This window comes from Silurus aristotelis, assembly GCF_946808225.1.
Source record: "Silurus aristotelis genome assembly, chromosome: 16".
Classification (NCBI taxonomy): domain Eukaryota; kingdom Metazoa; phylum Chordata; class Actinopteri; order Siluriformes; family Siluridae; genus Silurus; species Silurus aristotelis.
This window is the reverse complement of record NC_139589.1, coordinates 16,272,582-16,293,396: the sequence shown is the minus strand read 5'-3', so window position 1 is coordinate 16,293,396 and position 20,815 is coordinate 16,272,582. Positions and strand designations below refer to the sequence as shown.

The 20,815-nt window shown below is 38.9% G+C and overlaps 1 protein-coding gene across 17 annotated transcripts in view; it reads left to right on the top strand.

The window, feature by feature from the left end:
- The window catches only part of tcf7 (transcription factor 7), a 62,665-nt gene that overhangs the window by 34,496 nt on the left and 7,354 nt on the right, over window positions 1-20,815 (top strand). For 5 of the 17 annotated variants that reach the window (XM_083565198.1, XM_083565196.1, XM_083565194.1 and 2 more), the window contains 4 exons: window positions 2,030-2,113; window positions 4,544-4,706; window positions 7,040-7,147; window positions 17,760-17,808. In XM_083565198.1, the coding sequence (XP_083421324.1) occupies window positions 2,030-2,113; window positions 4,544-4,706; window positions 7,040-7,147; window positions 17,760-17,808 (404 nt within the window). Of the gene's footprint in view, window positions 1-2,029; window positions 2,138-4,543; window positions 4,707-7,039; window positions 7,148-16,634; window positions 16,748-17,759; window positions 17,809-20,815 lie in introns of all 17 variants that reach the window. The other 12 variants (XM_083565197.1, XM_083565187.1, XM_083565189.1 and 9 more) reach the window with 4 other exon arrangements.

Genomic DNA, 20,815 nt, shown 5'->3' with positions numbered 1-20,815 from the left:
ACAATCTTCCTCTTCAGTTTTTACCATCTTATTCCTCTTTCAGTCCTCACTCTCCTCCTCTTCTTCTTCACCTCCAAAACCATACTACAGACCATTATCTGATGCTGTGTAGCTACATTGTCCCCTGCAAACACCTTACAGTTTCCAGTCTCTTTAAGGTTGCATCTCCTACATTAAACATAGTCCACCTGTGTGCACCTTCCTCCACTCATACGTCACTCTATGATCCTCCTTCTTCTTAAAATAAGTGTTCACCCCTGCCATTTCCATCATTTTAGCAAAATCTACCACCATCTGCCCTTTCACATCCCTCTTCTTAAAACCTACCCATCACCTCCTCATCACTTCTGTTCCCTTCACCTACATGCCCCTTTAAATCTGCCTCAATCAGCAATCTTTCATTCCTGGATACCCCATTTACCACTTAATCTAACTTACTCCAGAATTTTTCCTTCTCCTCTATCTCACAACCCACTTGTGGAGCATAGGCACTGATGACAATTATCATCACGCCTTCAATTTCCAGCTTCACGTTCATCATTTTATCAGAAACTCTCTTCACCTCCACTACACTCTTACTGTACTCTTCCTCCAGAATTACCCCTACACCATTTCTCTTTCCATTCACACTATGAAGAAGAGTTTAAACCTCCACCTTCAATGTTCCTGGCCTTACTCCCTTTCCACTTGGTTTCCTGAACACACAACATATCCACCTTTCTCCTCTCCATCATATCAGCTAACTCTCTCCCTTTACCAGTCATAGTACCAACATTTAAAGTACGAACCATAATCTCCACTCTCCTACACTTCTCCTTTCCCTGCTGTCTATGTAGACGTCTTCCTCCTCTCCTTCTCCTCCTTCAGCCAAAAGTATCCCAATTTCTACCTGTGGCGGTCATTGTTAACCCAGGCCTTGACCGATCTGGTATGAAATTCTCTTTTGTAATCCACATATTTGATTTGGAACATGTTTTACGCAACCCTCCCCATTTATCTTGGGCTTGGGACCGGCACTTAGAGTGCACTGGCTTGTGCAGCCTTAATGTAATGCTAAGAAATATTATTTAGAAATTGTTTCACAATTTGCAGAAACAAGTTTTCACAAATTTGTGAAGCTCTGTCCTTTTTTTTTTTTTTTTTATGAGACTTTTGATGAGATACAATTAGTCTCATTAGCCTGTACTATAGTTTTATGTTTTTGCTCCAGGAGGTGAAATGAATGCTCATTTGGCTTGCTTTTCTTTATTTCTCTCAAGTTTTGAGAGAAGAAGAACACTGGAGAAAAACTAAGAGTAGACATTAAGAGCTATTAATTGTTTATACAATCAATCGATTGATTGTCTAACATTTCGGATAATATTTTAAAATGGGGCGATTTGGCATATTCTGTTATGCATGGAGTACAAATCTATGCGTGAGGGAATATATATTTATATATATTTCCTCACGCATTGATTTGTATATATATATATATTAGTCAGTGATATTATTCACAGCTGTTTGTGACAATGTCTATTGTTAAAAGTGCTATACAAATAACATGGAATTGAATTTGGTTAACCCCACACCTGCACTGCATATTTATAATATTGTTTGACACACAAATATCTGACATTTTATGCACTGTAATTGCTCACACTTACTTGCTGAGAGAATAATTAATTGCATGAATGAGCAGGATGCAGAAAATTTATTTTTCATCTATTTGTGTTGCATAAAACTACCAGTAAAGTGAATAAAATACATACCTTTTAATTTTAAATGCAAAGCATTATGAGGAGCATATTATAAATGGTGAAAAGAGTGTGTGTGGTTTCCCTGCTTACAAAATATTTGATCACTATGGAATATGGAAAATTCAGGTAGGTTACTGATTGTTGTTGACTGCCATGTTTATTTTATCATTGTATTCATGTAATTTGTAATTTGTTTTATAAATTAATCTTTTGTAGCTCAAAAAAAGAGTTCCATGTTTTCACATTTGTGATGAAGGAAATAACTTTGGTGTTCCTGTGTGTTTATGAAGGTTCTCTCACTCTCTTATTATGGGGCCATCTGGAATGCATCCTACAGGGATCCCACACCCTGCTATAGTACCCTCTTCAGGCAGGCAAGAGCATGACCAGTTTGACATGTATGTGTAAAAAGACTTTAAAGGTGCATTAGTCAATATTGGGGCTCTAGCTTTTAAGTAGGTGAGGTAACATACAATATTATAATATTTACACCAGAATCAGCAGTAGCCAGAAGAGTGGAGTTAAAGTTAGGGTTAGGGTTAGCTTTATCCGTTTACTTTCAAGCAAGCATGTTTTTAAGGGTATTGGCTTTATTTTTAAAGATATATATATATATATATATATATATATATATATATATATATATATATATATATATATATATATATATATATATATATATTACTGATATATATATACAGTGAGGAAAATAAGTATTTGAACACCCTGCTATTTTGCAAGTTCTCCCACTTAGAAATCATGGAAGGGTCTGAAACAGTCTGAGACATAATCTAAAAAAAAAAATCCAGAAATCACAATGTATGATTTTTTAACTATTTATTTGTATGATACAGCTGCAAATAAGTATTTGAACACCTGAGAAAGTCAATGTTAATATTTGGTACAGTAGCCTTTGTTTGCAATTACAGAGGTCAAACGTTTCCTGTAGTTTTTCACCAGGTTTGCACACACTGCAGGAGGGATTTTGGCCCACTCATCCACACAGATCTTTTTTAGATCAGTCAGGGTTCTGGCCTGTCGCTGAGAAACACAGAGTTTGAGCTCCCTTCAAAGATTCTTTAATGGGTTTAGGTCTGGAGACTGGCTAGGCCACGCCAGAACCTTGATATGCTTCTTACAGAGCCACTCCTTGGTTATCCTGGCTGTGCGCTTCGGTTCATTTTCATGTTGGAAGACCCAGCCTCGACCCATCTTCAATGCTCTAACTGAGGGAAGGAGGTTGTTCCCTAAAATCTCGCAATACATGGCCCCGGTCATCCTCTCCGTGCAGTCGCCCTGTCCCATGTGCAGAAAAACACCCCCAAAGCATGATGCTACCACCCCCATGCTTCACAGGGATGGTGTTCTTGGGATGGTACTCATCATTCTTCTTCCTCCAAACACGTATAGTGGAATTATGACCCAAAAGTTCTATTTTGGTCTCATCTGACCACATGACTTTCTCCCATGACTCCTCTGGATCATCTAAATGGTCATTGGCAAACTTAAGACGTGCCTGGACATGTGCTGGTTTAGGCAGGGGAACCTTCCGTGCCATGCATGATTTCAAACCATGACGTCTTAGTGTATTACCAACAGTAACCTTGGAAACAATGGTCCCAGCTCTTATCAGGTCATTGACCAGCTCCTCCCGTGTAGTTCTGGGCTGATTTCTCACCTTCCTTAGGATCATTAAGACCCTATGAGGTGAGATCTTGCATGGAGCCCCAGTCCGAGGGAGATTGACAGTCATGTTTAGCTTCTTCCATTTTTTAATGATTGCTCCAACAGTGGACCTTTTTTCACCAAGCTGCTTGGCAATTTCCCCCATAGCCCTTTCCAGCCTTTTGGAGGTGTACAATTTTGTCTCTAGTGTCTTTGGACAGCTCTTTGGTCTTGGCCATGTTAGTAGTTGGACTCTTACTGATTGTATGGGGTGGACAGGTGTATTTATGCAGCTAACGACCTCAAACAGGTGCATCTAATTTAGGAAAATAAATGTAGTGGAGGTGGACATTTTAAAGGCAGACTAACAGGTCTATGAGGGTCAGAATTCTAGCTGATAGACAGGTGTTCAAATACTTATTTGCAGCTGTATCATACAAATAAATAGTTAAAAAATCATATATTGTGATTTCTGGATTTTTTTTTTTAGATTATGTCTCTCATAATGGACATGCACCTACGATGACAATTTCAGACCCCTCCATGATTTCTAAGTGGGAGAACTTGCAAAATAGCAGGGTGTTCAAATACTAATTTTCCTCACTGTATATATATATATATATATATATATATATATATATATATATATATAGATGATAAACTATATAGTGCATAATATCTGTGTATTGTGTATTGTTCTGGTGTTAACATGTTACTCTGACCTGTGATGTTGTCCACTAGGCCATTCAGCTGATGGTAGCCAAGTTACATCACTATAAATTATTTTTTATATTTTGAGCTCCTATATGTTTTTGAGCTGACCACCACTACTGCTGTTCTATATTTGTGTCATTAGTTGCATTAGTTTTGTTATACTAGCAATAATAATAATAAAAACAAATACTATTGCACCTTTAAGGAAACTGCAGATGGGGATTTTTACATGCAAAAAAAACAAATTACAAGTTTATAGCTAGATGGTTCCTAACATTTATTGTAATTTTGTTATCAATATTTTATAATTAATTGGGTTTATTATATGAATAATATGAAATTTTTTACAGTTTTTAAAAGATATTGAAATTTACAAATGCTTAACTTTTAAATGTTGATTTTTAATTTTTTCTTCTGCATTGTAGTAAGCCTCATACAGAGTCAAAAAGGGAGAGAGAGCCTAAGAAGCCAGTCATCAAGAAGCCGCTGAATGCCTTTATGCTGTATATGAAGGAGATGAGGGCTAAAGTCATTGCAGAATGCACCTTGAAGGAGAGCGCAGCTATCAACCAGATACTGGGCCGCAGGGTGAGGGTTCTCCAAAAATAGTGTTGGACAGTTAATAACACAAATGGGCTTGGATATTGGAATAATATCTAGTTTAACATAAAATTTTGTAAGATATTTGTCAAATAGTTTTTAATTATTGCAATTTCTTTTACAAAATTCTGGTTTCAAAATGACCCACTCCACTACTTTGTTATTTGATAATGGCTTTCCTTTTATCTTCTTAATTTGGTAAAGAATGCTTAAGGGGTTTTGAATTACCTGAAGAACCTGAATAAGTCTTTTGTAGAGACCACTTCTAGCTATTTATATGTTTTCACAGTCTGACTGGTTTAAAGGCCTATACAAAGATTTAAAGCTTAACTTCTTGGTGTCCTGCCATATTTTTCTTGCCACTTGTTCCAGATGCTGGTGAGTGGTTGCGCACACCTTCTAACTTTGCCCTTGAACCACTAGTCTACTGCTGGGCAATTGGTAGGGGCAACCTGGGTTTGTAGCTGAGGACACACTGGAGATGAGTGTCTTAGCAAGTTATGTGCATTTTTTCCTCATGGCAGGAATTGAGCTCAATCCTCCTGGATATTGCCACAAAATGATAATAGGAATCTGCTGATTTCTTGGTTAGCTCACTCTGGGTGCCAGTTAGCAGGCAATGTATAAGGCCAAAAGGAACTGTTGAACCTAAATCTGGTGCAAAACAAAGTACAATTTGCTTGGAATTTTGTTGAGACATATGGCTCTTAGTATTTCTTACCCTTAAAATAGTGATTTGTAGTCATCAAGCATTTGCTAAGCATGGAATTCTTGAGGGAGTATTATGCAATATATGCAGCAATAAGACAAAATGCAAACATCAGCAATATCCAGAACATCAAACATTTCTTGCATTTCAAACCTTTTGCCAAACCTTTATATACTATATTCAAAACTATCCACACAATTGAAAAATATTCTAATTCACCAATTACTCAACTAACTGGAACAAATCCATTATGTTCCCTATCAACATGAAACTACTCAAACACACTGCATGATTCATGATCAATCCCCATAAGCACTGACTAACTCATAATCTCAAGTTTTTTCCCTTGTCATGTTTTTTCTAGTTCTCCAGCTTGTTTCTGTCTTCTCAATTGCTCATTCTTGTTTATGACCTGGTCTTGGTGTTTGTCTGCCTATTTTTCCTTTTTTTAGTTGCAGGCAGACCTGGATTTGTCTGTTATTTAACTCAATAAAATGTTCTTATCCTAGCACTTTTCTTCTCTATAACCTGCATACTACATGACAACTAACAAATTAAGTACAACAAATAAAGTCTCAATGGTTCTCAAATGATGAAATGTGACATTCAAAATAGTAAGAATAGAAAATTTAGTTTTTGGCAACAGTGGCCTCTTCTTGACTTTTTTAAGTTGTTTACAATCATTAAAAGGCAGAAGACCTGCTGACTAATGCTGGAATGAATGCATTCCTGTGCAAAAGCTTTAGAGTATATGCTTGCTTTATTGGTTTTCTGTGGTGGAGAGAAGATATTTGAGATTGTGAGGGTCCATGGTACCAGGCATTAGCTCAATGGATCACGAGGAGGCAGACCACTCGTTTTTGCTTTGCTGAGCACAGGGAGATGGTCTCATGATTAACGATGCAGGCTTGGATCTGGAGAGCTGGTGCAGTGTGTTTTTTAACCTTCAACCATCATCTAGAGTCTGAATATGAAAAGGGTTCTAAAGAGGTTAAAGGCAGAGCTTGAGCTTTTCCCACATTGGACCAGTCAATGAAGTTTCCAGCTGCACTGAAATCAATTAAAGCTGTAAAGAAAGAAACAAACACAAAGTGTAAATTAAGAATTCTTGAGCAGAGAGAGAGAGAGAGAGAGATAGACTCAATATGGGTTGGTGCTGATTGCTGGGAGCCGATTCCCTCATTGTCAAATATGGACATTGAACTGGCCAATCTGAAAAAGCTCTCATCACTAAAGACTGACAATAAATTTTTGCCATGATTATGACAACTATAAATCAGGTGGTAGCAGTCAGTAGTCAGATTTTTTTTTTATCGGGACATGGAAACTTGGTGAGCCTTGGCCATATGCTGCAATTTATTTGCCCTGGGTCATTAAAAGGAGTTACTCTGTAAAGCGGCAGAGATAGCTACGGTTGCAGGCAATGATTTTATTAACAAGGTATTTGGCAAACACAAAAACATAATCCAAACTTCTTTTATCATAAAAGAAAGTGTTGTGTAAATATTTTAAAATATATTAATTTGGATCCAACATATCTGTATTTAATTTTTTTGTTTTCAGTTTGAAATCAATAAAATAATCAATAAAATAATGTGTATGTGTTTTACAGTGGCATGCTTTGACTCGTGAGGAACAGGCTAAGTACTATGAGCTTGCCAGGAAAGAGCGGCAGCTACACATGCAACTCTACCCAAGCTGGTCTGCCCGAGACAACTATGTGAGTGCCTTCAGACACGCACACAGATACACAGACAAAAACGGACACACATGCATTGTCAAGAATATCTACAGTAAATAAAGGTCCAATCTATTTAAAGCGGCATGCACCACTAAAAGCCATCATATGTTTTATGTCTTTATTATGATTAGCACTGTAGTCTCAGTCTGAGAATTCTTTGCACATTAGAGTTGGTGGTTTAATAAGAATTATTATATCCAGAATTGGTGAGTAACAAAAAAATTGGTAAATTATAACTGATGCATCTGAGTGAATTCAGCTTTAAACTGATATAACAAGACTGTTTTTACTACATATTCACTCACTTAACTTTAAAGTGGAACTGGAACTGGATCCAATTATATCCACATTTTAGGTTTACATGCTATACCTATGTTATAAATTTTTTTTTGTAGGTATTATTATTGAATTCTATTGTGGTAAATACTGAAATATGTACCCACTACTTATATACCACTCCTGAATACAAATCATTCAAATTAAAGAATATGTAATTTCAAAATTTTAACAAATATGTTCTGCTTATTATTTTTTTAAGATATCAAAATAGAACATGCTTTATCTGCTATATTAGAGTGGTGCGAGCATCTAATGTTTAGCTGTAGCATTTATGATTTTGATGCCTTGCTACAGTGATATAGGAGGGGCAAAGCCCAGATTGGTGAAATGAGTAAAGGGACTATACTGAACTTTTTTCATGTTTGTAGAGACTGCAATCAACTTGCAAAGAAAAAGAAGAATAGTGATTATTAGGTGAAACCATATTAATTTGTAGTCTTTAACTGTCATAAAAGTGACAAAAGGTAGGTAACAGTAGTAAAAAATAAAGAAATCAGAATCAGAAATAGCTTTATTACCAAATTTTCTGTCTAAGCAAGCCTAAGCAATTTTTCAGTGGTTTATATCAGTGGTCCCCAACCCCCGGTCAATTGGTACCGGGCCGCACAGAACGAATACATAACTTACATTATTTCTGTTTTATTTGTTATCTGATTCTGAACGATGTTTTATTTTAAAAAATAACCGGATTCTCTCCACCACATCTGTCTATGACTCACTCTTGACCTCGGTCACATGTCTTACTTCCATCCTCTACCTTCTTAAAGGGGCTGCTCCTCCCAGGAACACATAATACATTATCCACTAAATTCAAACCCCCAAGCTAACAAAATGTACAAGAAACAACACAGCGGATTGACGATTATTATCATATTTAGAAAATACCAGTTTTTATTATTGTCATATCATTTTATTTTGTTGCATTTATCCGCCACACCTAAAAGGCCGGTCCGTGAAAATATTTTCCAACATTAAACTGGCACAAAAAAAGGTTGGGGATCACTGGTTTATATGATTTGTTTTGTAGGTGTTGAATACTGACAGAAGGATATTCTATATATATACTGACATTGAATGTGACAGAAGGATAGACAAGCTGTAAAAAACAGTCATATTTTATTATGTAGCACATCACTTTTGACTCTAAAATTAGTGTCTCGAACACTATATATATTGTGTGCACTACAAACTGAAACAGGGCAGGCCAATTCCAAAAGAGCTCTACCAGTTATCATTAGGGCATCCTGGAATATGCAAACATGGCGTTCTTGCTAAAAGATCATATACCACAATGATCTACATCCCCTTCCTTTAGCGAAAATAGTTCATGAAACATAACAAGAACGTTTGGATAAAACACAACAAAGAAAAGAATAATACTGTAAATATTTAGAAAACACATTTAGCAAACATTCAACAGAGCCAGTGTTTATCATCTTGTGCCATCTTCACTCACTGTACACATTTGGAATTTGGTTTAAACAAATGGGCTGAATATGTTCTGTAAGGTGTACTTAACTTTAGTAATGGATGGTGTTGTACTGTTTGATTTGTCAGTGTAATTTAGTTTTGGTTCTAGTCGGTGTGGCATGTTCTCTGTGTGCCTACTAGTGTTTTGTCAGTCAGTGTCTTCAGGGGTATGATTTGATGGATGGGGTTCTGCAACCGAAAGGATATGCTGTCTGTTTTCACTGTATGTTCTTCCATTTAATTGTATGGCATATGAATGGTCCTTGTTCACTTCTTTCGCTGTTCATATCCCTTTGGGGTCTTCATTTTGTCAACATGTTCCTCTATCAGTGGTTGCAATGGGCGATTGGAGATTTCAAAGTAGCGCTCCTGGATGATCCTCTTATTGAGATATACTGGGCATGTTTGGGAGCTGGCTCCAATAGTTTGGAATTCACCAGAATGACTGAGCGTTTTTGTCATGACGTTAGGCATTTAGCGGGGGAAATGTAAATGAAATTTAAAAGATGAGAAATGAGTCACTTCCATGTTTGTGAGCTTTTCCATTAGTTGTTTGACACTTTGAACTGTCCTTTCTGCCAGGCCATTGGACTGTAGGAACTCTGGGATACTTTTGACTTCTCAAAGTCTTTGAAATGCTGACCTGCGTATTGACTGGCATTTTCAGAAATGAGAATGTGAGGTGTACAGAAAAGATCTCTTAAATTTCTTGATTACGGCAGAGGATGATGTATAATGAAGAAAATCAGAGAAGATTTGGAACTGGGTACAGTTTTTGAGGTTCTTTCTGTTGATGTGGCTTAGTGCTATTGAAGACTGGAATGAGAAGAGATATTCTGTTGTCAAATCTTTTGAATGTTGTTTGCGACATTAAATGACTCTTTGCCCCAGTGTCGTGATTCACCTCCGTTAGTGTTTTGTTTATGTGCAGAGTGACAAAGGTCTCCTCCTGCTTGGCCATGAAAGGGTGTTGAAGCACTTTGTCTATTTTAACCATACTGACAACGTGATTTGCAGCATTTCTTGAAATGGTGACTGTACCACAGTTTTTGCAATCAGTTATAGTTAGTGGATCATGCTGTTTTATTCTGGGCTTTTGTCTTGTAAACTGGCGCCATCTGCTGGAAACTGGTTGTACTTTTCCCACGTTAGTGGCTGCTTTATTATTTTCCTCAGTCATTTCTTACATAGTGAGATGGCTTTGGTTAGAGTTAGGTCGCTGTCTCTTAACAGTGCTTTCCTTAAGTTTTCACTGTTGATGCCAAATACTATCCTGTATTAAAATAGCTCATCTGTCAACTCTCTGAAATGACATGCCTTTGCTTAAATCCTGATATCACTGATAAATGACTAATAGTACCACCTTGTTTTTGATTCTTAGAGTGAAACTTGTGTAATTCCATGGTTTTGTTTTGTACTGGGTTGCAAATTTAACAAAACTTTTGAGGCATTCAGGATCTTCTCTGGATTTAAGAGATTTAAGATGGCGCCATTCGCACACACACACACACACATACACACACATACATATATATATATATATATATATATATATATATATATATATATATATATATATATATATATATATATATATATATATATATATATATATATATACAGTGGAACCTCGGAGCTCGCGAGGGTTAGGGACCAAGACCGGTCGCGAGTTCCGAATTTTTACCAACCCAGTAAAAACCCAAAGAACACTATACGAAATCGATTTAAATGAGTAAATAACACTATTTCACTCCATAACACTTAATTATTAGACAATTTTAATGAGATAAACCTTGATTAGAAATGTTAAAACTAGCGTTTTGAGCAGCTCGCGGTTGCTCACGAGCCGATCTGAATGAGGTCGCGAGCTCAGAGGTTCCACTGTATACATATATATTGTATATATATATATATATATATATATATATATATATATATATATACACACACACACACACACACACACACACACACACACACACACACACACACACACACACACAAGTTCTCAATTAGTTTAAGGTCTGTGGAGTTTCCCTTTCATGGACCCAAAGTTTTAATATTTTGTTTCCCGAGCCAGTTGGTTATCACTTTAGCTTTAAGGGAAGGTGCTCCATCATGCTGAAAAAGGCATTGTTTGTCACCCGTCATCTGTTCTCTGGGGATGTTTTTGTACTATAATTTTTTCATGGCTGTGTTCTTAGGCAAAATTGTGAATAAGCCCACCCAATTGGCTGGGAAGCAACCCCGCACATGAATGGTCTCAGAATGCTTTACTGTTGACATGACACAGGACTGATGGTAGTGCTAACCTTTTCCTCTGCAGACAAGCTTTTTTCGGGCTCCAAAAAATTGCAAAGGAGATTGATCAGAGAAAATTACTTTTTTTTTGCAGAATATCAATCTGTCCCTAATGTTTTTTCTGGAGAGAAGTGGCTTCTTTGCTGCCCTTTTTGACACCAAGAAATTCTCCAAAAGTCTTTGACTCACTGTGCATGCAGATGCACTCACAACTGCATGCTGCCATTTCTGAGCCAGCTCTGCACTGGAGGCTCCCCGATCCCACAGCTGAATACATTTTGTCAGGTGCCATGAAGCCTTCTTCACCACAATTAAACTTCTCTCCTTGCAGTTCTTGATGATCCGATAAATATTTGATATAGGTGCAATCTCACCAGCAGCAATATCCATGACTTTGAATCCCTTTTTGTGCAAAGCAATGATGACTGCACATGTTTCCTTGCAGGTAACCATGATTAACAAAGAAAGAACAATGATTTTAAACACCACCATCCTTTTAAAACTTCCAGTGTGTTATTCTAAATCAGCATGACATAGTGATCTCCAGCCTTGTTCCCTTCAACACTCTCACTCTCACTACTGCAGATTACAAGCTGCATCTTCACTACTGTAAAATATATCCAATTTTATATATATATATATATATATATATATATATATATATATATATATATATATATATATATATATATATATATATATATATGATCAATATCATGATACATGATTGTCATGAGTTAACTCGTGAGTAACTAATACATTTCAAGTTTTTAATACTCTTATTAACATAGGCATATACAAATATGAATGCTTAATGCAAATGCAGGTTTATTATTAGTGAAATCATGCTCAACATAGAGCATGAACACAAAATATTTTTGTAAATGTTTTAAAGTAACATTTACATTAGGAAAATGTGCAATTCACAATCAATTTTCGAATAGAAAATAATGTACACTCAGATAATCTGTTCCACACACCAAAAATATTCATATAAGAATCTTTTTAATGCTCTTTTATGTACAACTTATTGTCCCTAATGTATCTTAAACAAATAACAATGATTGGTATACAATATAAATTAAAAATAAAATAAATTACCCTGCACTTTACCTTTAGTCATGGATGAAGATCCCACAGATGTCTTGCACTTGTCCATTGCTTTGCTTTCTGCTTCTGTCCGGTTACCCCTAACCTGCTCAATGGGGTTTAAGTCTGGAGATTGTGCTGGCCATTCCATAATTTAATCTTCTAAGCTATTTCTGTTTTGTTTTAGTTCTGTTCCATTAGGCATGTTTTCTATTATTATCTTGCTGTAGGATGACAAGGCATATACCGGAGGGTATTGCATGGTGCTGCAAAATGCATAAGTAGTAGTTTTGGTTCAGGTTGATACTCTGCAAGTTGGCAACTCTGGATCCAGCAAAACAATGTCTCTTAGTTAAAAATGAAACTGCTGTAATGTAAATGTAAATGTAAATGTTGCATCAACAATGCTTTGGAAATGCTTTTGCATGTCTACGCAATCAATCACTTGTGTAATCTGTCCAATGGAAAGGCGTGACATCACCGGTGGGGTGACATCACAACCAGGAAGCTCTAAAAGCACATGCGGTGGAGATGACGCTAGCTTCTGAAATCAAAAGTAGCGTTGCAGGGATGCAGGGAGTGTGACCTAGAGACACAATTCCCCTTCAGGGAACCAGGGTTACATACATAACCTAGAGACTTTCCCCTTCAGGAACTCAAGCTGCGTCAACAACACTTTTGGAATTAGAGTACAATACCGCCAGACTGACCAGTCCCTGCCTAGTGTGGATGGGCACAGCTAGGCCGAAGTATGGAGAAGCCAGAAGTGGACCTAAGGTCAAGGCTATAGAACCTGACAAAGGTCAGCAGGGTGGACCAGCCCACAGCGTTGCAAATGTCTTGGAGAGATGGAGCCCTTTTCAGAGACCTTAGTTGGAATGGCCATTTATGACCGCCCCCATCCCGTAGCGTTTCACAAGGACATGGAGCTCCCCTTTGAGGATAGACTTGATCCAAGCAGGAGACAGTTGTGCCTGCATAACAGTCAAATCCCATACTACGCCTAGATAAGTGTTTTTTTGTACTGGAGAAAGCACATTCTGTTTAGTCTTAACCCCAAATCCTTTATATGGGCAAGAACGACATCTCGATGCCGGGCTTTCAAAAGCTCCAATTGTGCTAGTGTAACCAATCGTCCATGTAGTTTAGACTTCAGAATTAGTAAGCTTCGGCCCCGAAAGCAAACCTGCTTGAGCCTCAATAGTGATAGACCTCCATCCCTCTTGGGAATTATGAATTACTGGCTGTAGAACTCGGACTCTTTGTCTTGTGGCGGGACCACTGCTCAGGTCCCACGAAAGTGGGACACACTCCGTTAAACCGGGGAGGGGACAAGACTTGAACTGAATCGAGTAGCTCCTCTCTACAGTGCACAGGACCCACGGAGACACGTGTGGCAGGCGTTTCCAGGCTGCCGAATAGTCTCTCAAGGGGGAACCAGGGTCTTGAGACTATTCTCTAGTATGCCTAGAGTGGCTGGAGTGGTGCCCTGCAGCTGTTCTTGGGACCTCCTGAGAGGTGGTGAGCCCCCCATCCTTTACTGTGCTGGGCGGAGGTTGAGGGAGGCACTCGCTGGAGATCATTATGCCCTGAAACATTATATGTGGCAGGGTTAATGGGCTGCCAGATAGTCTCTTAAGGGAACCAGTCTCTTAAAACTGATCTCTGGTATGCCTAGAGCAGCTGGAGCAGTGGCTCGCAGCCGTTTTAGGGATCTCCTCAGAGGTGGCGAACTCCCAATCCGCTATGGTCCTGGGCGGAGGTTCAGAGAGGCACTAGCTGGAGATCGTTGTGCCCTGAAACACCATATGTGGCAGGATTAACGGGCCGACCTCCTGAGGCTGCCGAGGAGAGATGGACATCGTACACTGAGGTGCATACCCCCCCAGCAGAGACCCCTCGACTCTCTGGGCCAAAGCCCTCTTATTAAAGATGACAGTCCCTAGATCCGTCAGCTTCTTGGGCTAAAAAAGCACACTGCTTCCTCGCCTCCTAAAACCTGTCAAAGACTGTATTCACAGCATCGCCAAACAGCCCAGTGGGTCATACGGGCGCATCCAGAAGGAAAGCTCTGTTCCTGTCGGCAATATCTGACTGGGTGAACCATATATACCTCTCTGTGGCCAATAGGGCTGACATGGACTGGCCAATGGCCCTAGCAGTTTCCTTGGTAGCCCTGAGAGCCAGGTCCATAGCTTGAAGTTACACTCAGACATTGTCAGCACCCATACTAACTCCCTCATCCAACTCCCACAGCAGGTCAGCATGGTAAGCCTGTAACACAGCCATTGTGTGCAGGCAGCCACAGTCTTGACCTACCACCATGTATGCATTGCCCACCAATGCTGAGGAAGTCCGAAGGATCCAAAGGGACTTATGGGACGATGCAGTACCTGGAGAGAGATAGCCATGTAGCATCTCTTTAAGCCTAGAGAGAGACCTTGGGACTGAAGAGGTGGGCCTAATATGGGCTGCTTCAGACCTGGACATCTCAGTATGCAGATACGGGAAAAAAGGCAGATCCCAGCTTTGAGGCAGTGACATAGGTTGCAGAAAGCGCTGGTCCAGCTTGCTTGGCGGACGCTGCTTCTGCTTCTCATCTGGCCAAGAGATTTCAAGCTTGGTGACTGCATGAGTCACCACCTTCAAAAGCTCCTCAAACAGAACTGGCTGTGAGTGAGTGTCAGCGGGTGTCAGGGGGATGAAACCGTGGATTGGTTTGCTTCCGAGTCCTGGGAGAAAACGCTTCCAAAACCAAAGTGTTCCCAAAGCTTTGTTGATGCAGCTCGAGTTCCTAAAAGGGAACCTTAGACCATCATGCTAAAAATTGGTGTCACATAAACTATCCTTTCACCTACTTAGTAATAGCTTTGCTACTGCCACTTGACCTGTCTTGAAAGGGTTTGACTCTCTCAAAACTTCAATATGCTTTTGAATTTGCAGTCACTTTTTCATTGCACTAGTGCATTATACTTTTTCGCACACTTTTTTGCTTCTCTTTATGTTTTATTCCTCATGGACATTTTTTATGTATGTAAGAACTGGGACAATTTTAATGGAAGAGAGAAAGTGTCCACTTTATTTTTTGTACATAGTACTAAATATATACTGAGCGTTTTAAAGAGTTTTGCATATAAGTGTAGTCAGTGTTATGTTGATGAGTGTTACATAGTGTTTTTACAAATTTACAATTTTATTTGTATAGCACTTTTAAAAATGAACATTCTTCCAAAGCAGCTTTACAGAAATAAATAAAAAATATACAAATCTAAATTTAACATGTATATATTCATATATATTAATATTAAAAATTAATGGGGATAAAGAGGCTGCCATGGTGATTCGTTGATAGATACAGCAGGGTAATTTGTAACAAAGCACAAACCAACTGTAAAAGTAACATTGTTAAGATTGCTTTATCTCTTTAATGATGGAAATAATGATGATGATGATGATGCTGTTGCTGATGGGTGTAATGAAAATAATTACCAGACCAGAGATGGAGATATAAAAGTAGATATATTGACTGTAAACCATCAAATTAACATTCACAGCTCTCTTAAAAGAGAAGCAGTGGATGCAAGTTTGTAGAGGTTGGGGGAGTCATTTTAGCTAGCTGAAACCTCAGCAAGCTGTGGTAGAGATGATAGATTGGAAAGCCAGATCACAAAGGTTGGACACACCAGCACTTCTATACTTTGCCAGATAACATTGTTTTCCTCCTGCACAATCTATATATGACTTTAATACACCCTTTTAAAACCCTCCATCGCATTTTATATCCAGTAAGTCACCATATCCCCCCACAACATCCCACTCACAAACGGTTATTGGCAGACTCCCATACTCCCAGTGTAAATTCAATTCAATTCAATATTTTTTGTTTGTGTATAGCGCATTTAAAAATATATGTTGTCTTAAAGTATCTTTACACAAATAATGTGGTAAGAAAGAATTAATAAGATTGTTCTTTATAAGTGTAAGACTGTCCCTAATGACCAAGCCAGTGGTGACTGTGGCAAGGAAAAACTCCCTGAGATGGCATAAGGAAGAAAGCTTGGGAGGAACCAAACTCAAGACGGAACTCATCCTTATCTGGGTGGTACCGAATGTCCATTTATTACAGCTTAACGATGTTGAGGTGTGCAGTGATGGTGATCAAATTAAAACTGTAGTCCTGAGTCAGTGTATCAGACTGTTGACATTAAGTACAGTCCAAATCCATCCTCAAAGCTCCTTCTTACTCCATAATTTCATGGATCCCCAGGCCGTTGATGAGAAACCATCCCCAGCTACACAGAGTGGCCTCCAATTGAAGAGAACACCATCCAGAGGTGGGAAGATCCACGGAGAGGAGAGGGGCAGGAACAGTGGTCACTGGTACAGGAGCATGTTTAACTCGACCAAGAGAGAGAGAGAGAGAGAGAGAGAATGGGAAATATATAGATTATTAAATAACCTAATTGTTGTAGAAAAGTTAAGGACATTGTGCAGTTGGGGACTCCAGCAAGACTAGGTATGGCAGCTAAAAGGGAGAGCCAGAAGGTAACACAATCTGGCTGGTGTGTCTATTGCTCAACACTCAACACTGGCTGGTGTGTCTATTGACCACACTCCCTCCTTGCTGCAGTTGCTGCTCTCTATCAGTGAACCGCACATGGAGGCAATTATGGATGCAGGCAGTACCTTCACCCTGATGTAACAAAGCCTTTGGAGACTTTGAGGGGAGGACTTTGAGGGGAGGACTTGAACAGCATTCATGCACCCACTCAGAAACAGTGGTTGATAAAATAATGGTTGATAAAAAAACATTTATCCTGAAAGAGCTAGATGGCCTGTTCTATATGACTGGCATGAGTTATCTTGGATATTAGATATTTACATTGTGGAAGATACCCACCTGACTTTTCCCTTGATTCGGGGGTTAAACTTCATCAAGGCAACTGAAGCCATACTTAATGTCACCCATAACTGGACTGGCCTGGAGTCAGAGTGAGGTTATGTCTACCATCGGTTTCTGTCTTAAAACCATGTCCTGTGTTACCCTTCCTGACCACCTCCAGCAGTGAGACAGCTCCACCTGATGCAGATGTGACTGTCACCTATGACCCTTATTTTGCACACTGTCTTGCACACGTGTTTGCCCTGACCCCCTACAAATGTCAGATGACATTAGGACAGAGGGACATTAGGACAGGGGGAGGACATATAGGACCAGGGTTAGGACTATGTTGATGTTTCTAAACAGTCTCAGATATGCACATTTTAACAGGAGAATCAGTTAGTCACTAAATATGAATGCAATAATGCATTTGCTGTTAAATAAAAATAAAAAATAAAAATTTTCAAATGTCTTTAACAGATGGCTCTGTGTGTATGCTTTGATTTACAGGGCAAGAAGAAAAGAAGGAAAAGAGACAAGCAGCAAGATTCTACCCTAGGTACAATTATAGTTATGTTATACATTTTCTTTATAATAATAATAATAATAATAATAATAATAATAATAATAATAATTTTATACATACATATATATATATATATATATATATATATATATATATATATATATATATATATATATATATATATACAGTGAGGAAAATAAGTATTTGAACACCCTGCTATTTTGCAAGTTCTCCCACTTAGAAATCATGGAGGGGTCTGAAATTGTCCTCGTTGGTGCATGTCCACTGTGAGAGACATAATCTAAAAAAAAAAATCCAGAAATGACAATGTATGATTTTTTTTTAACTATTTATTTGTATGATACAGCTGCAAATAAGTATTTGAACACCTGAGAAAGTCAATGTTAATATTTGGTACAGTAGCCTTTGTTTGCAATTACAGAGGTCAAACATTTCCTGTAGTTTTTCACCAGGTTTGCACACACTGCAGGAGGGATGTTGGCCCACTCCTCCACACAGATCTTCTGTAGATCATTCAGGTTTCTGGCCTGTCGCTGAAAAACACGGAGTTTGATCTCCCTCCAAAGATTCTCTATTGGGTTTAGGTCTGGAGACCGGCTAGGCCACGCCAGAACCTTTTTATGCTTCTTACAGAGCCACTCCTTGGTTATCCTGGCTGTGTGCTTCGGGTCATTGTCATGTTGGAAGACCCAGCCTCGACCCATCTTCAATGCTCTAACTGAGGGAAGGAGGTTGTTACCCAAAATCTCGCAATACATGGCCACGGTCATCCTCTCCTTAATACAGTGCAGTCGCGCTGTCCCATGTGCAGAAAAACACCCCCAAAGCATGATGCTACCACCCCCATGCTTCACAGAAGGGATGGTGTTCTTGGGATGGTACTTATCAATCTTCTTTCTCCAAACACGTTTAGTGGAATTATGACCCAAAAGTTCTATTTTGGTTTCATCTGACCACATGACTTTCTCCCATGACTCCTCTGGATCGTCCAAATGGTCATTGGCAAACTTAAGACGTGCCTGGACATGTGCTGGTTTAAGCAGGGGAACCTTCCGTGCCATGCATGATTTCAAACCATGACGTCTTAGTGTATTACCAACAGTAACCTTGAAAACGGTGGTCCCAGCTCTTTTCAGGTCATTGACCAGCTCCTCCCGTGTAGTTCTGGGCTGATTTCTCACCTTTCTTAGGATCATTGGGACCCCACGAGGTGAGATCTTGCATGGAGCCCCAGTCCGAGGGCGATTGACAGTCATGTTTAGCTTCTTCCATTTTCTAATGATTGCTCCAACAGTAGACCTTTTTTCACCAAGCTGCTTGGCAATTTCCCTGTAGCCCTTTCCAGCCTTGTGGAGGTGTACAATTTTGTCTCTAGTGTCTTTGGACAGCTCTTTGTTCTTGGCCATGTTAGTAGTTGGATTCTTACTGATTGTATGGGGTGGACAGGTGTCTTTATGCAGCTAACGACCTCAAACAGGTGCATCTAATTTAGGATAATAAATGTAGTGGAGGTGGACATTTTAAAGGCAGACTAACAGGGTCAGAATTCTAGCTGATAGACAGGTGTTCAAATACTTATTTGCAGCTGTATCATACAAATAAATAGTTAAAAAATCATATATTGTGATTTCTGGATTTTTTTTTTTTTAGATTATGTCTCTCACAGTGGACATGCACCTACGATGACAATTTCAGACCCCTCCATGATTTCTAAGTGGGAGAACTTGCAAAATAGCAGGGTGTTTAAATACTTATTTTCCTCACTGTATATATAGTGCATTGCAAATTTATTTATACCCCTTGAATATTTCTACATTCTGTCCCGTTATAACCACAAACCTAAATGTATTTTATTGGGATTTTATGTGATAGACTAACACAACGTATCACACAATTGTGAAGTGGAAGAAAAATGATACACAGTGTTAAAGATTTTTTACAAATAATGCATATGTATGCAGAGTACTTTCTCGACCATCTTCCTCTGCAATTACAGCTGCAAGTCTTTTTGGTTATGTCTCTACCAGATTTGCACATCTAGAGACTAGAGAATCTTTGCCCATTCTTCTTTGCAAAACAGCTCCAGTTGAATCAGATTGGATGGAGAACTGTGAAGAGTCTGTGAACAGTAATTTACAAGTATAGCCAAAGATTCTCATAGGATTTAGGTCTGGACTTTGACTGGGCCATTATAACACATGAATATGCTTTGATGTCAACCATTCCATTGTAGCTCTGACTATATGTTTAGGGTTGTTATCCTGCTGGATGTTGAACCTCCTCTCCAGTCTCAAGTCTTTTGCTGCCTCTAATAGGTTTACTCCAGGATTGTACTGTAGTTAGCTCCATCCATCTTCCCATTAACTCTGACCAGCTTCCTTGTTCCTGCTGAAGAAAAGCATCCCCACAGCATGATGCTGCCACCACTTTTGGTCTCATCTGACCACAGCAGCTTCTTCCACGTTTGCTGTGTCTCCTACATAGCCTGTGGCAAACTGGGGACATGGGACTTCTTATTCTTTTTTGTCAACAGTGGCTTACTTCTTGCCACTCTTCCATGAAAGCCAGATTGGTGGAGTGCACGATTAATAGTTGTCCTGTAGACAGACTCTCCCACCTGAGCTGTGGATCTCTGCAGTTACCATGGGCCTTCTGGCTGCTTCTTGGATCAATGCTCTCCTTGCTTGGCCTGTCGGTTTAGGTGTTCTGCCATGTCTTGGTAGGGTAGCAGTTGTGCCAAACTCTTTTTATTTTCAGATTATGGATTGAACAGTGCTCCATGAGATGTTCTAAGCTTGGGATGTGTTTTTATAACCTAACCATGCTTTAAACTTCTCCAAAACTTTATTTCTGGTGTGTTTTTTAGTGTTCATCGTGCAGTTTGCTAACTAGTGCTCTCTAACAAACCTCTAAAGCCTGAGCTGTAATTATACTGGGATTTAAGTACACACAGGTAGACTCATTACTAATTAGGTGGCCTCTGAAGGCAGTTGATTGCACTGGATTTTAATTAGGGTAT